A 13,366-nucleotide genomic window follows, 5' to 3' on the forward strand; every position below is an offset into this window, starting at 1 on the left:
TAGGTTTCTTCTTCTTGTTCTCCCATTTCACCGATCTCTTGCCCACCCATTACCTCAGCTAGCCTCGCTTCTGTTATGCCTCTTTCATCACCTTCCTCCAAATTTTCTTCGTTTGACAGTGTCATGATCTGGGCTTCCTCCTCCTCCTCCTTCTCTTCCTCCTCCTCCTCCTCTACCCCTGTAGAATTATCGGGATGATCGTAAGACCGTGACTCCAAGGTGCTAATGTAGTATCTTTTGTCCTCAACTACAGATATCCCTCTCTTGGGATATTTTACTGTACTCATTCGTCCATTGCGCACTGTGAATCCCTGATAGCCAAAGGTAAATGTTTGCTTCTGGAATAGGACGTCTTTGTATCGCTGATGAGCAATTTTTTTCTTTATGAACTTTGGAACGCTCTTAGCTGAACTCAACCGGTCACCGTCTGCCAAGAGGATGGAGTAGCACTTTGGTCTTACACCTACAAATTCTGAGATGGTTCTTTCCCTCACTTCAGACTTGAGAAATCCGAGCTTGCCTTTGTTGTCTGTGTTGTACAAGGAATGTGAGGAGCTAAAGTTACTTGTGTCTATATAGCTTCTGAAGGGTTCCTGCTAGTACTCTGTTAATAGATCGAGTTTCAATTGTTGTTGTCACAATACACTAGTTTCGCCCGATCCCCGTAATGAACCTTCATGACATTGTAAAAGAAATCATATAGTCGCAGCTTGGACAGCTCTAGGATGTAGTAACCAATGTAGTTTGGATGATTCACCTGTGAATATTTCTTATGGCGAACTACAACTACATGGCCATCATTGGTGGATACAACACGTTTAAAGTAAGGACTTCGGACCAGCTTCAAAAACTTTTCGCGGTTGGTGACAATATCTATGTCTTCACTATATTTGGCCGCGTTCATCAGGAATCGACCAAAAATGCTGTTTAAAATACACTTGATTGCAGTTTTCTTGATAGGGCAAGTAGCACTTTTGCGGGCTTCTATGTTATCCTGAATGAAGTCCGCAAGAAAGTGCTTTTGCTTAAACATATAAATAGCATGCACTTTTTTAACAACCAGGCCTAGTTGAATAAGTAGTTTAAGGAGAGGCAGAGCAAACAGCATTTTCTCCTGAGCAACATGTATTCCAATCAGTTTTATGTTCTTACACGGTACTGGACGGGTTTCTTCTTCATACCATTCGTGTGTGACTGACGATATATCTCTATTGGTGATATTGTGTCTTCTGATGGTCAGTGGGAGGTCATCCGTTTTCTCAATGACTTCACGTGAGACAGCCTCAGTATCGCACAGAATGAGGTATCTAAAATCGCCATCGGTTGCTTGATTGACCAAGCCCCCGCTCAAAAACGAATGCATTTCTGTCTCATCTAGTTTTCTCATATCCCCACATGGCAACTTCTCTTGCATTACAGTGGGATAAAAACTGTTGAAGTCATGATATGAAAGGAAAGTGTTTCTATCATGTTTTGGATTAAACTGAGGGTTCGTGTAGATGTTATTGGCGCGTACAAAACGACGCACAACACTTGTGTAGCCCCCACGCTGGGCCACGCACATTTGTTTGAATGCAATGATATATGTCTGGGCTACTAAGCACCTCTAATTCCTGGCAGGCTAACATAATTTACAATATCCAACCTCCACTGGGTTTTCAAAATACCTCTCCACTCTAGGAAGACATCACATAGAAGGCCAACATCCACTTTTACATAAAGCAACAAATAGTCCTTCAGGCTCTGGCACCCAGCTACTTTCCAAACATTCTGAGCATGTTTATAATCACTTTCGGAAAGTTCTGCTTCTTGAAGCGAATTGAAAAAATCTTCGCGGGATGGAAGACGTGTTTCAGAAAGTCGTTCCATCGAATCCATATAGTCATAACAAAACACCTGCTTTTCCTTGATCAATAATGGTAACGCAGGTGCAGGCACATCTTTCAACATCTGTTATGTGTATATGGGTTCGTTCCCATTGCTGATGAATTGGTTCGCTAAAGCCGCGAGTGAACCAGACATAAAGGCATACGAGTCAATAAATCTCAAGTCATTTATGATGACTTCATGGTATTTGTGAACTGAATGTTTTGGTCTTAGTTTGATTTTCAATTCAGGTAGCGTTAATTCACGCAGGATTAACGACATGTCGTAATCCGCGTTATGTGCAATGAGAGTGCGCTGCAATTTGTGATTTTTCATTTGAAGGTTGCATCTATTACAATAATCTCCAATGTAATTGTTTCCTGATTTTTCATGATCATGATGTTTTACTCCTTTACCTTTTAAAAACCCGTATTTACAGAGAAGACAGTGAGTTTGTTTATTGTGACGTGCCGTATCTTCATCGGTCATGTTGATTTTATTGTAACCTTTAGAAAATTTTAACTTCTTCCAGGCACGCTGCATTGTATGAATGAAACGGTTTACAGCATTACTTCCACAATAGGATCCGCTTTGTACTGTTTCTCCGTTTCTATTCACTATAATGTAAGCATACGCTATGGCAAAGTGATGTCTCTTTACACACCCAGACCCATTCGAAGAAGGCTCTACGAGAATACTCTCAAAGTCATAGAATGCTAAATAAGATGGCTCATATGCTTTAGCATGATTAATAAATTTCACAGTATATCCCGCGGGGGTGGGAATCTTAGTCTTGTGATCATCATTGGGTGCTCAGCAAGCGTTGTCTTGTTCTCACAGGCACACAGGCAGATATCGCAAAATATTTTTTTCCCGCGACGTTGGCAGGTAAATAGATTCATGTATGCGTCAAAGTCTTGGATAAGAGCTAGGTGTCTGTTCCCCAACAACAGGCAATGAACAACTTCTTGATCTTTGAGCCCCTTTCTGACTAGAGTTAGTTCGCCTTTTTTGTCTTTAACGTTATCTAGACAGTAAACCCGAATACATGTATTATTTAATCTTTCAAGCCGACCGAGGTCTTCCCAGGATACCGGGGTTGGAATGTTACCTGTATTAATAGATGTCAAGCAAGCATTCTCCCATTGTCTGTCTGATGGAACTACATTTCTTGACTTTAGATAGCGATAAGCTGTTAGCACTTGGAAAACACAGTCCGTGGGTCCTGAAGGGTTGAGAACTTGTGTTTTCCCTGGAACACCCTTAGGATAGGGTACATACTCTCCAATACTATTGTGCAGCATTATAAGAGAGAAGGAAAATTTTACGCTAACTATTTCATCTAACTCAAATCCACTGCCCTCTTCGTCTGACATGTCATGTTCAAACCGATTAACAAAATATTCTGATAGTTCACGTGCATATGAATCTATATCATCATAGCTAATTACCTGCATATGACTTCTCATATACATATCTCTATATTGGACTCCATCATCGGGGTTTTCTCTGACTAAACGCAGATGCACGTCAACGTACGCTTTAAAAGACCAAGGCTGCTTTGATCTCACTTGAGTACACACTGTACAGCTTAATGCCCCGGGAACATAAATAGTTTCTTACTTTTCGATTCCAGAATTCTGTGCCCAAGTCGGTGTTTAATCTTCGTAACCCTTCAGAATCTTTATTTTCCACCACTTGTTTAATGGCCCCCGAGCATCGTATTTGCGTCTTTATTCCGACACGGAACAACTTGCATACCACCTTCCAAGCTACTGACCCGACTAGTGACCTCACCAGAGATTAACGCCCCTCCTTGCTCTGGGTCCTGACCTACTTCTGATCTTACTCCCCTAAGCCTTTGCAGCTGCTTTCTTAACCCCTCGAAGTCCGCCTTCCTGAAGTTAGGTATTAAGTGTTGTTTCTGCTGACTCTATCCTCCCATTTAATATTAAGTCTAATTTCCTTATGATCACTGTTACCTAATGAATCCCCAACCTAAATGTTGCTTATTATGTCCTCTCTATTAGTTAACACCAAATCCAAAATATTTTCTTCTCTCGTTGGTGTTCTAATTAACTGCTTAAGGAAACCATCGTGCATCACATCTAACAAATCCTGTGCCTCACATCTAACAAATCCTGTGACTTTTGGTCTCCGGGAGAGGAGGAGGAGGAGGAGGAGGAGGAGGAGGAGGAGGAGGAGGGACACAAAGAAACACAAAGGAAGAACAAACAACAGCAGACCTGCTTGTTCTTACGAGGCTGTTTGTGACAAGCTACACGAACTATCTAATCAAAGGTGGAAGATGAAGGACAGCAAAGGCGAAGGCTCCTCCCCACCCCCCATCCCTCCAGCCAAAGCTGGCCGGAAATGAAAAAGAACCATGCAGCATGGAAAAACTGCATGGAAATTATGTAGGAAAGAGGAAAGAACTACCATTACTGCTACCACTAACCGGGCGATAAAAGCGGACAAGGACACCGGTATTCGAAAGAACTTAACGTTATTATGACAATGAGTAATATCTTAGTTGCTGGTTGGATTCAAAATACTTGTCTAATCTATTATTGAAGGCCGTAACTGTTGTACTATCAACGACATCACAGGGTAGAGAGTTCCAAACATTAATAACTCGATTGAAGAAGTTTTTAGCTTCGTGCGACGAGAAAGGAGGAGGAGGAGGAGGGAGAGGAAGAAGGGGTAGGGGCGAGGGGAGAATGAGAAGAGAAAGAAGTGGGTGAGGGCGAGGCAGAGGAGGTCGAAGAGGTAGAGGAGGGGGAAGAAGGAGAGAAGGAAGAGGACTAGGAAGAGCAGGAGGGGGAAGGGAGGGGAGCCAGGATGGAAGGGGAGGGTGAGGAAGGGGGAGTGTTGGGGTGGACGATGAGGAAGGCACCTCGGAGGGAGAGATGGGACGCGCTGTGTGTGTGTGTGTGTGTGGACGATAAGACGCCGGGGAGCAGGTGGGCGGGGCATATTCCAGCCAGGTCATTAACCTAATGTCTTTACCCTTTTCCGTGATTATAATCTTGCGGTCATTCGAGCCTTTTTTCCGCGATCTTATCTCACATGATCAGAGGGGAGGGCTCATGCGGTTTCGTAGATATCAATCTTTACCCAAAACTCTTGACCCTTCAACTACCCCCTCTTCCGTCACCTCCCCGCTGACCACCCTCTCTTCCGTCACCCTCCCGCTGACCGTCCTACCCCCACTCCCGTTACCCCTCCCCCCCCGCTCCAGTACCCCCACTTCCGTACGCTAGCCCGAGAGGAGGGGTGGGGGGGTGGGGGGGTGAAAAAAGTGAAAGATATGGGGGGGGGGGTTGATGGGGGTTGGGGGGAGGGGTTGGGGAGGGTCCAGCTACCCCCTCTTCCGTCACCCCCCCCGCCCCCACTTCCGTGCTCCCCCCACTCAGCTTCCGTACATTTGTTATTACTGCCAGCTACGTATTTTTGCTGTCACCTATGTATATGTGCGGCCAGCTACGTATTTTTGCTGTCGCCTATATATATGTGCGGCCAGCTACGTATTTTTGCTGTCACCTATGTATATGTGCGGCCAGCTACGTATTTTTGCTGTCACCTATGTATATGTGCGGCCAGCTACGTATTTTTGCTGTCACCTATGTATATGTGCGGCCAGCTACGTATTTTTGCTGTCGCCTATGTATATGTGCGGCCAGCTACGTATTTTTGCTGTCGCCTATGTATATGTGCGGCCAGCTACGTATTTTTGCTGTCACCTATGTATATGTGCGGCCAGCTACGTATTTTTGCTGTCGCCTATGTATATGTGCGGCCAGCTACGTATTTTTGCTGTCACCTATGTATATGTGCGGCCAGCTACGTATTTTTGCTGTCTCCTATGTATATGTGCGGCCAGCTACGTATTTTTGCTGTCACCTATGTATATGTGCGGCCAGCTACGTATTTTTGCTGTCGCCTATGTATATGTGCGGCCAGCTACGTATTTTTGCTGTCACCTATGTATATGTGCGGCCAGCTACGTATTTTTGCTGTCACCTATGTATATGAGCGACCAGCTACGTATTTTTGCTGTCACCTATGTATATGTGCGGCCAGCTACGTATTTTTGTTGTCACCTAAGCACATATACGGCCAGCTACGTATTTTTGCTGTCACCTAAGCACATATACGGCCAGCTACGTATTTTTGCTGTCACCTAAGCACATATACGGCCAGCTACGTATTTTTGCTGTCACCTAAGCACATATACGACCAGCTACGTATTTTTGTTGTCACCTAAGCACATATACGGCCAGCTACGTATTTTTGTTGTCACCTAAGCAGATATGCGTGACCCTTTCATCAAAATCCTTCCCCTAGGAGAGACGGCACCTTTTGGTCCCTAGAAAAGGTTATAACGTCCCTCTCTTCCACCAAGTACCAGGACGAACCTTCAGTAATGGACCTTTTTAAGCGCACCCTGTTCATCGTAGCACTCACCTCCGGTTTCAGGTCCTCGCAGCTCAGGGCGCTGCGCTCATACGTCCCCCGGGTACACTGCATCCACGGCAGATGAGTCTGCAGTTTCCTTAAATCCGTCTCCTAAGCCGCTAGCTTTATATAAGAATGAGCGCCTCGTTCACCGTCCCCAAACCAGTGGTTTTACCAGCCACCTGCAACGGGAGATTCATCCATTCTGTCCTGTGTCTGCATCATGATCACATCCTATTCGGCTGACGATCAGCATCACCTCTTCTGTGACCCCGCATCTGACCTACCTTTGTCCACCAGGAGGGCTGCAGACCTTCTGAGGATAGTGATCGCAGAAGGATATCCGGGTCACGCACCCCGTGCTCACGATGTCCGGGACAATGTCAATATAAGGAATGTCGGGACACGCGCATCGGGGGAAGGAGGGATGGGAGGTAGCTGTGACGTATGATGGGGTTGCGATGGCAAAATGGATGAAGTAATGCTTGATCAGAGACTACAGTAAAATGTCAACTTTTAACGTTTATTTGGTTCTTACATTAAATTTTTGTTACCACACTCAATGTAATATTATAGGTTGATTTTTTTTTTTATTGTTAAGACTTGGTAATAGGTTAATTTTCATGACGATCAAGAATCGATCGATTTAACAATTCGTTTATGAAAAGTTAGATCGGAAAGCTGGTTTAACGATAGACTTATATGGTTTCCTTGCTCTTCACATGGGTTTCATAATTCAGTCAACATAAGGATAAGGTAGGACATCTACTACTACAACAATTATAATTATAAAACTCTTTGGGCCCACTCATTTATTACAACCAAAGGCGGCGGGGGAGGGTGGCTTTTAGGGCTTCAGCCCCAGATCTTTCATCAAAAGCCCCAGATCTTTTTTTAAGGTTTTAAGGTGTTAAGATATTTTTTTTTACTTAATTCATTATACAGTAACTTGATTCTAGTGTAGGACGTATCGTAAATTAATTTTGTCATTATACCAAAGTCCCTTATGTCCCCAGAAGTCACTATCTATGGGGTTGTTTTTTTTTTTTTCCCAGGGGAGCATACACCCGGACCCCTCCCCTTTGTCAGACAGGGTTTAAGTCCCCGATGTCTACAATGTCTGGCATCGCCCCTGATTACAGCAGAGGATACTATCTGATTGTCATGATTTCATATTTCAAGGAGTGGCCCGTGGAAAATTACCGCGGAAGTGACCGCCATTTTGATTGTAAGAGCGGGAACTCAGTCCCTCACCAAGGCGGGAAAACCAGGCAGGCGGGAGCAGCGAGCTTTTCAAATCATATTCGTTATTACTGCCAAGGCTGAGGTATGTGTGGGATGCATGAACCACTATTTACCTAGTGCATGTGTTAGGTTATTAATAAATAACAATCCATAGCCGTAGGGCGTTTAGTGTAAGTGTTACACAGAAAACGAGATGTCAGTATGGCGAGAGCTGGCATCTTGACCGCGGCCGGGGCGCGGAGCATTGTGGGTCCCGCCGCCATCTTCCATCATCTCCTGCCCAGACTTCACCGCGTCGAGACGTCCCTCTCCAGCCTCCCGTGCCACGTGTCTATCGTGGTGGTTTTCCTGCTTTGTACTATCCACAAGTCCAGAGTGACTGTGTGCTGCTAGCGAGGGAAGACGTTGGAACTTGGAAGGTAAGGAGGGCACGGCGTGTTGCAGAGAGGACTGAAGAAGGACTCCAGGGCTCCAGACTCACGAGGTAGATCAGGTGTGGCTCCCTCTTCGCCTACCTACAGCTAAGTACATATTTTGCATAGGATGTTTTAAGATAGCTAGTTAGGTTGCTGTGTGCCTGGGATTAATTAATTATTCTTAATTTCCAGCGAGTTTCTTTGTTGCTTAAATAAACTTAAGAGCTGGTTCATCTGGTCTTTGCTTGGTCCTATGAGAGATGTGACTGGTCAGATATTTAAATAATAAAGGACTAGGAGGGGCTGGGAGTCTGAAAACTCAATTTTCAGATATTTTATTTCATATTTTTTTATTGCTGAGAATTTACGGGATTTTCGGAAGTCCAGACCTTTCAAGAACCCCACACTGATGTTGCACCAGACAGGCTATATTAGTGACATCATTGTCATCGTAAATCTGTAATTTTGCATATTATATATATATATATATATATATATATATATATATATATATATATATATATATATATCTATATATATATATATATATATACTGTTTTCTCCTACGGCACCGGTTGGCTTGCTTGGAAGGGCCTGATGGGATGGCTCAGCCCGTTTTGGCGCAGGCAAGTATTTTTAGTGGAGCCATCTTGAAGTGGTTCATGCTGCCCCCTGGAGCTCACCTTCGATCATAGAATCTAGAGCCCGGGTTGATAGGTAGTCTTCTGGACAACATATGGGTAGTCTTAGGCCACTCGGCGGTGCATGAAAAATCCCAGCTTGTGGCACCGGGTGGGGCGCGAACCCGCGTCGTCCTGGACAATATATATTATATATATATATATATATATATATATATATATATATATATATATATATATATATATATATATATATATATATATATATATATATATATATATATATATATATATATATATATATATATATATATATATATATATATATATATATATATATATATATATATATATATATATATATATTGTCATCAAATTTTGTAATGAAATTGTTGAGTCGAGCGTCAGCGTCGTTGACGTAAGTATAATGAAGAGCACGTACTGGGGGCAAGAGCTGAGCCCTGAGGGATGTCATTAGTGACAGGCGCCCACTCTTAGGCAACTCCATCAATCTTTGCTATCTGTTGCTCAAACAATTAATGATCTATTTGTGTACTTTACCGATAATATCTAGTTGCGTGATTTTATAAAGTTTCTTATGGTATTGAACTTTATCAAACGCTTTCTGAAAATCAAGATAGAGCACGTCCAGTGACTTGGGTGTGTCATAAACTGAGAAGAGATCGTTATGAAAGGTCAGTAGGTTCGAAAAGTAGAATCTCTTGTTACAGAAGCCATGTTGTGAATCTTTGATTAGTGAGTGGCTTTCAAGGTAACTCACAATTTTGTCTAATTATGCTTCAGAATAGCTTCCCTACTACTGAAGTTAGAGTAATGGGCCTGTAATTACCCGGTATTTTTTGTCTCTATTCTTAAAAATCTACGTTACAAGGACGATGCCTTGTCGTAGGGGTACACACACACACTGGGGAGAGAGAGAGAGAGAGAGAGAGTGTTATAGAATTTGAGTTTGATTCGTCTCCTGCTGGCTGCAATTTTTTTTTTTAAATAATGTATAGGGGTAAATACAGAAGAATATTTTTTCTTTGCTTTTATTACCTATATGACATGGTTAGGATATTCCTCAGGAGACAGAACACAAACACAGCAATATTACGCCACAATAACTGTCACTATACCCAACAAAACTGAATGTAAGGGACAATCACCGTTGCCAGATTGTCGTACTCAGACCATAGTATTTACCGGTTTCTGACCCCTAACTATTGCCAAGAAACATCAGGAATTAACTATTTTAACGATAATTATAAGTAAATCTCTTTATTGGGGCCCACCAGACAGTTTTTGGGTCGGAAGTCGGTAAATATAAGAGGCTGAGTAAGACAATCTGGCAACTTTGGGGACAATGCCGGCCAGTATCGGCTTTCGTATTTTTAAATATGATGAAATGATTATTTGGCCGAAATCTTTAATCTGGCTGCCGGCTTTGCACTGTTTTATATTGGTTCTTTATTTGCACCGCAACATGTAGCTGTCTGACCCCGATTCCACCCGGGCTAGTGATGGGCAGCCATAACCGCAGCCGTCATGGCGACTCTGACCGGTTCACTGTGGAGTTCGGACTAACCCTAAGTCTATATATACCAAGTCAAGTCACTCTGCTTCAAAACTGCGACCGGTGCGCGCAGGAGGCGGTTTTGGGGCGGAGCAGCGGGATGACGTCACTTGGAGCCAAAAAAAAAAATACCCGCCAGTTCAGGGGTGACTAAAGTTGGGGCCGTATGTCCACTCTGGATGTGCATTCTCGCCTCCTTTCACAGCGCGTTCAGGCAAGCCACTGACCAAAATATATGTCTTTTTATTGTGCTATTGCGTGAATGTAATTTCAATGCCTACAAACGGCGGTGTGGGGTGTGAGGGAGGGCATGTTGAAGTGATTGATTTAAATTAGTACGCCTTTCCACGTTTTCTCTAAATCCCTGTTTCTACATTCTCTAGTTTGGCTCCAAGCAGTGTCACGCATAAACCACGCTTCGGCCGTGTCTCCTCCCACAAACCTGCGTATGACTTGACTTGGTGTGTATAGACTTAGGACTAACCATTCGGGCTCCCCGGTGCTCTCTTGACACGAGTCGCTGAAGTTACGATTGATTGATCTAGGGTCAGCTGGATTCCAACTCAGGACTATACTTGACTTCAGTGACGCGTTAACCACTGGGCCATGGGGTTCCTTAATGGAGCTTGAGTTGCATGTCTTTAACTTTATCTCTGAGCTGCAGTGACGTTAAATCTTAGGCAGGTATTTTCACAACTCTTTCCTTTTACAGATTTAGCGTCGACACAGTGGAACTATAACATACAAGACAAATCGTTGTTGGTTCTTTAAGTATTTTTTATATATATGTTCCTATAGTGAATATTGTGAATGGCATGTAACAAATCCTAAGCTGGCCACAGTTCTTCGGTTCAGTATCAGCACGCAGTCACCGGGTCAACACTCACCATGACGGAGAGAAGTAACATAGGTATTGTATCGGCCCCACGGTTCTTTTCCCTTTGTGGCCTGACGGAGGCGGTTTATATTGGCGGCATATTGGCATGACACATGGAAGCCTCTACGCCACAACTCTATTACTAGCCCATAATATCAGTGTTTGCTGTGTAGATAACAGACCTCGTTACGACAGGCTTGTCATAATTGTCATCCTTCACCGTGGCATCTGTTTATATCCTTTTTTTTTTTTACGTCTACGCCTATAGCGCCGGTAGGCTTGCTTGAGGGGCCTGGATGGTAGTCGGACCCAACCCGTCATGGCGCAGGCAAGAGTTTATAGTGGCGCCATCTCTCTTGGCTCATGCTGCCCCCCGGAACTCGTTCTTGATTCACTTGGACGGTTTCCTCTAGAGTCCGGGTTGATGGGTGGTCTTCAGGACAGCATGTAGGTAGTTTTAAGCCACTCGGCGGTGACTGAAAAATCCGAGGTGGTAGCGTGGGGATTCGAACTCGCGTCGTCCATCATGCGGTGAATGTGTGCCCAGCACGCTACCACTCAGCCACCGCCTGCTTATATACCTTTCATATTCTATTCATATGGGTTTGGCATCCCATCTGGTATCATAATTATGAATTGGCAAATAAGGGAGTTGGGAAAAAGGTGTCACATCAAACAAAGACCATGCATGTAAGCAGGTACATGCAAACTCGTTCAAGATTTCTAGAGAACCACTGAACCTTCTTACAATCAGCTGTTGCATGAGTAGGTAAATTGTAATGCAAATTGCCAACAGTTAGCTGAAAAAGAATGAGTGTGGTGTCCAGAAATTCAAATCGGTAGATGTCGAGAGGAAAGGATTGTCTTTGTACAAGTAAAGAAACAGTGAGAGAAGCTGCGAGGACAGGATATGTCAGCCGAAGTGGTGTACCTCTCGATTTGAGTCTGACTTCGGCTTTTGCTTTGTTATGTATTACTCCAACATCGCCCTCTGCTACTTTTCGTCGTGAATCTGGACGTAAAGAAAGTTGAACACGTTGTGAAGTATCGGAAATATCTCTGGTGCGAGGTGTCGGTGAAAAGGTCATGGAGATAGGTGTGGTTCGTTTCTCTGTGTTTGATGATGTAACAGTTGTGTGAAGTTCTGAGTTCCCTGATAGTGACACCATGAAGTTGTCGATGTGGCGGATAACTACGTCGCTAAGCTTGTCGTCCCTTTTATGGTTTGGATTGGGTGACGTCAGTGGTAGGTCCGCAGTCAAGGTCCCGGAGGCAGGAAAGGTGAGGGCCTGCACGAGGTGGAACGGTGTCTAGTCATTCACTCCCTTGTTATTTTCTCTGCTCCATTAGTGAAGTCACAGCACGAGAAACATGCACGAATGAAAAAAATAAAAACTTCACTCTCAGTTTAGGAGAAAGGCATTATTTTAAAGTATTTATAAAGTAGTATCCTATTGCTAAATACGGGCAAATATATAGTTATTAACGATAACTGTATTGATCATTAACCCGGTAGCTGCGGGGATCATGTTTCCTAAAGACCCCTCTAAGCGAGAAAAATGAGAAAAAATCATCACTCACGCAAATCATTTCTTAATATATATCAACGCATTTGTCATCAGTTTATGCATCATCTCTTTTTGGGGGGGTTATATCATGGCAAAAAATTTGGCCCCCGTCGCTGCTACACGGTAATGGCACAAATTTGGCCCGCCGCTGCTACCGGGTTAAATGGAATCCTAGTATCATTCCTATCTCAGTCATTAGATATACATACCAAGATAACTGTGGGTGCTGGAGTCTTAGGAGAGTTTAAATCGGTATTTATAATTATATTTTTTTCAAGCTTAATCTCTCCTCTAACAATTAAGTTTTAGGTTTTCTTTCCCAGATTCCTTTACTGGAACTGGCTTTTATCATGTTGGTCATGGATTCCATAGGTTAACTTTGCTGTGTATCACAATCAGAGCTTACACGCAGCCGAGGGTCGGGCAGAACGCAGGCCACAGGCAGAGGGAACTCCAAAACGAAGGGGCGGGGCTCTTGGTCCCGGGGCTGCAGCGCGAGGAGAGGACGGGGCCGCAGCAAGGGACGACAGCCTTTCACTCGGGCTGCGGCGCTGCACACGCACACACACACACACACGCAAGGGAAAAAGCAGAAAAATATATGTTACTTATGACTTTATGGGCGTTATTTTAAGACACTTTCGCTTCTCACATATCAGTATTTCTAAAGGTCAAAAAGGGTATCAGTTGGGTTCTAATGAGTGTTTCTTGTGGCTCAC

The 13,366-nt window shown here is 43.7% G+C and overlaps 1 protein-coding gene across 1 annotated transcript in view; it reads right to left on the reverse strand.

The window, feature by feature from the left end:
• Positions 1-12,073: 12,073 nt before the first annotated feature.
• LOC126982435 (uncharacterized) overlaps positions 12,074-13,366 on the reverse strand; it is a 46,084-nt gene continuing 44,791 nt past the window's right edge. Inside the window, exon 14 of the mRNA XM_050834480.1 lies at positions 12,074-12,138. Coding sequence (XP_050690437.1) covers positions 12,074-12,138 — 65 coding nt within the window. The remainder of the gene's footprint in view (positions 12,139-13,366) is intronic.

Source organism: Eriocheir sinensis, chromosome 51 (assembly GCF_024679095.1).
Source record: "Eriocheir sinensis breed Jianghai 21 chromosome 51, ASM2467909v1, whole genome shotgun sequence".
Lineage (NCBI taxonomy): Eukaryota > Metazoa > Arthropoda > Malacostraca > Decapoda > Varunidae > Eriocheir > Eriocheir sinensis.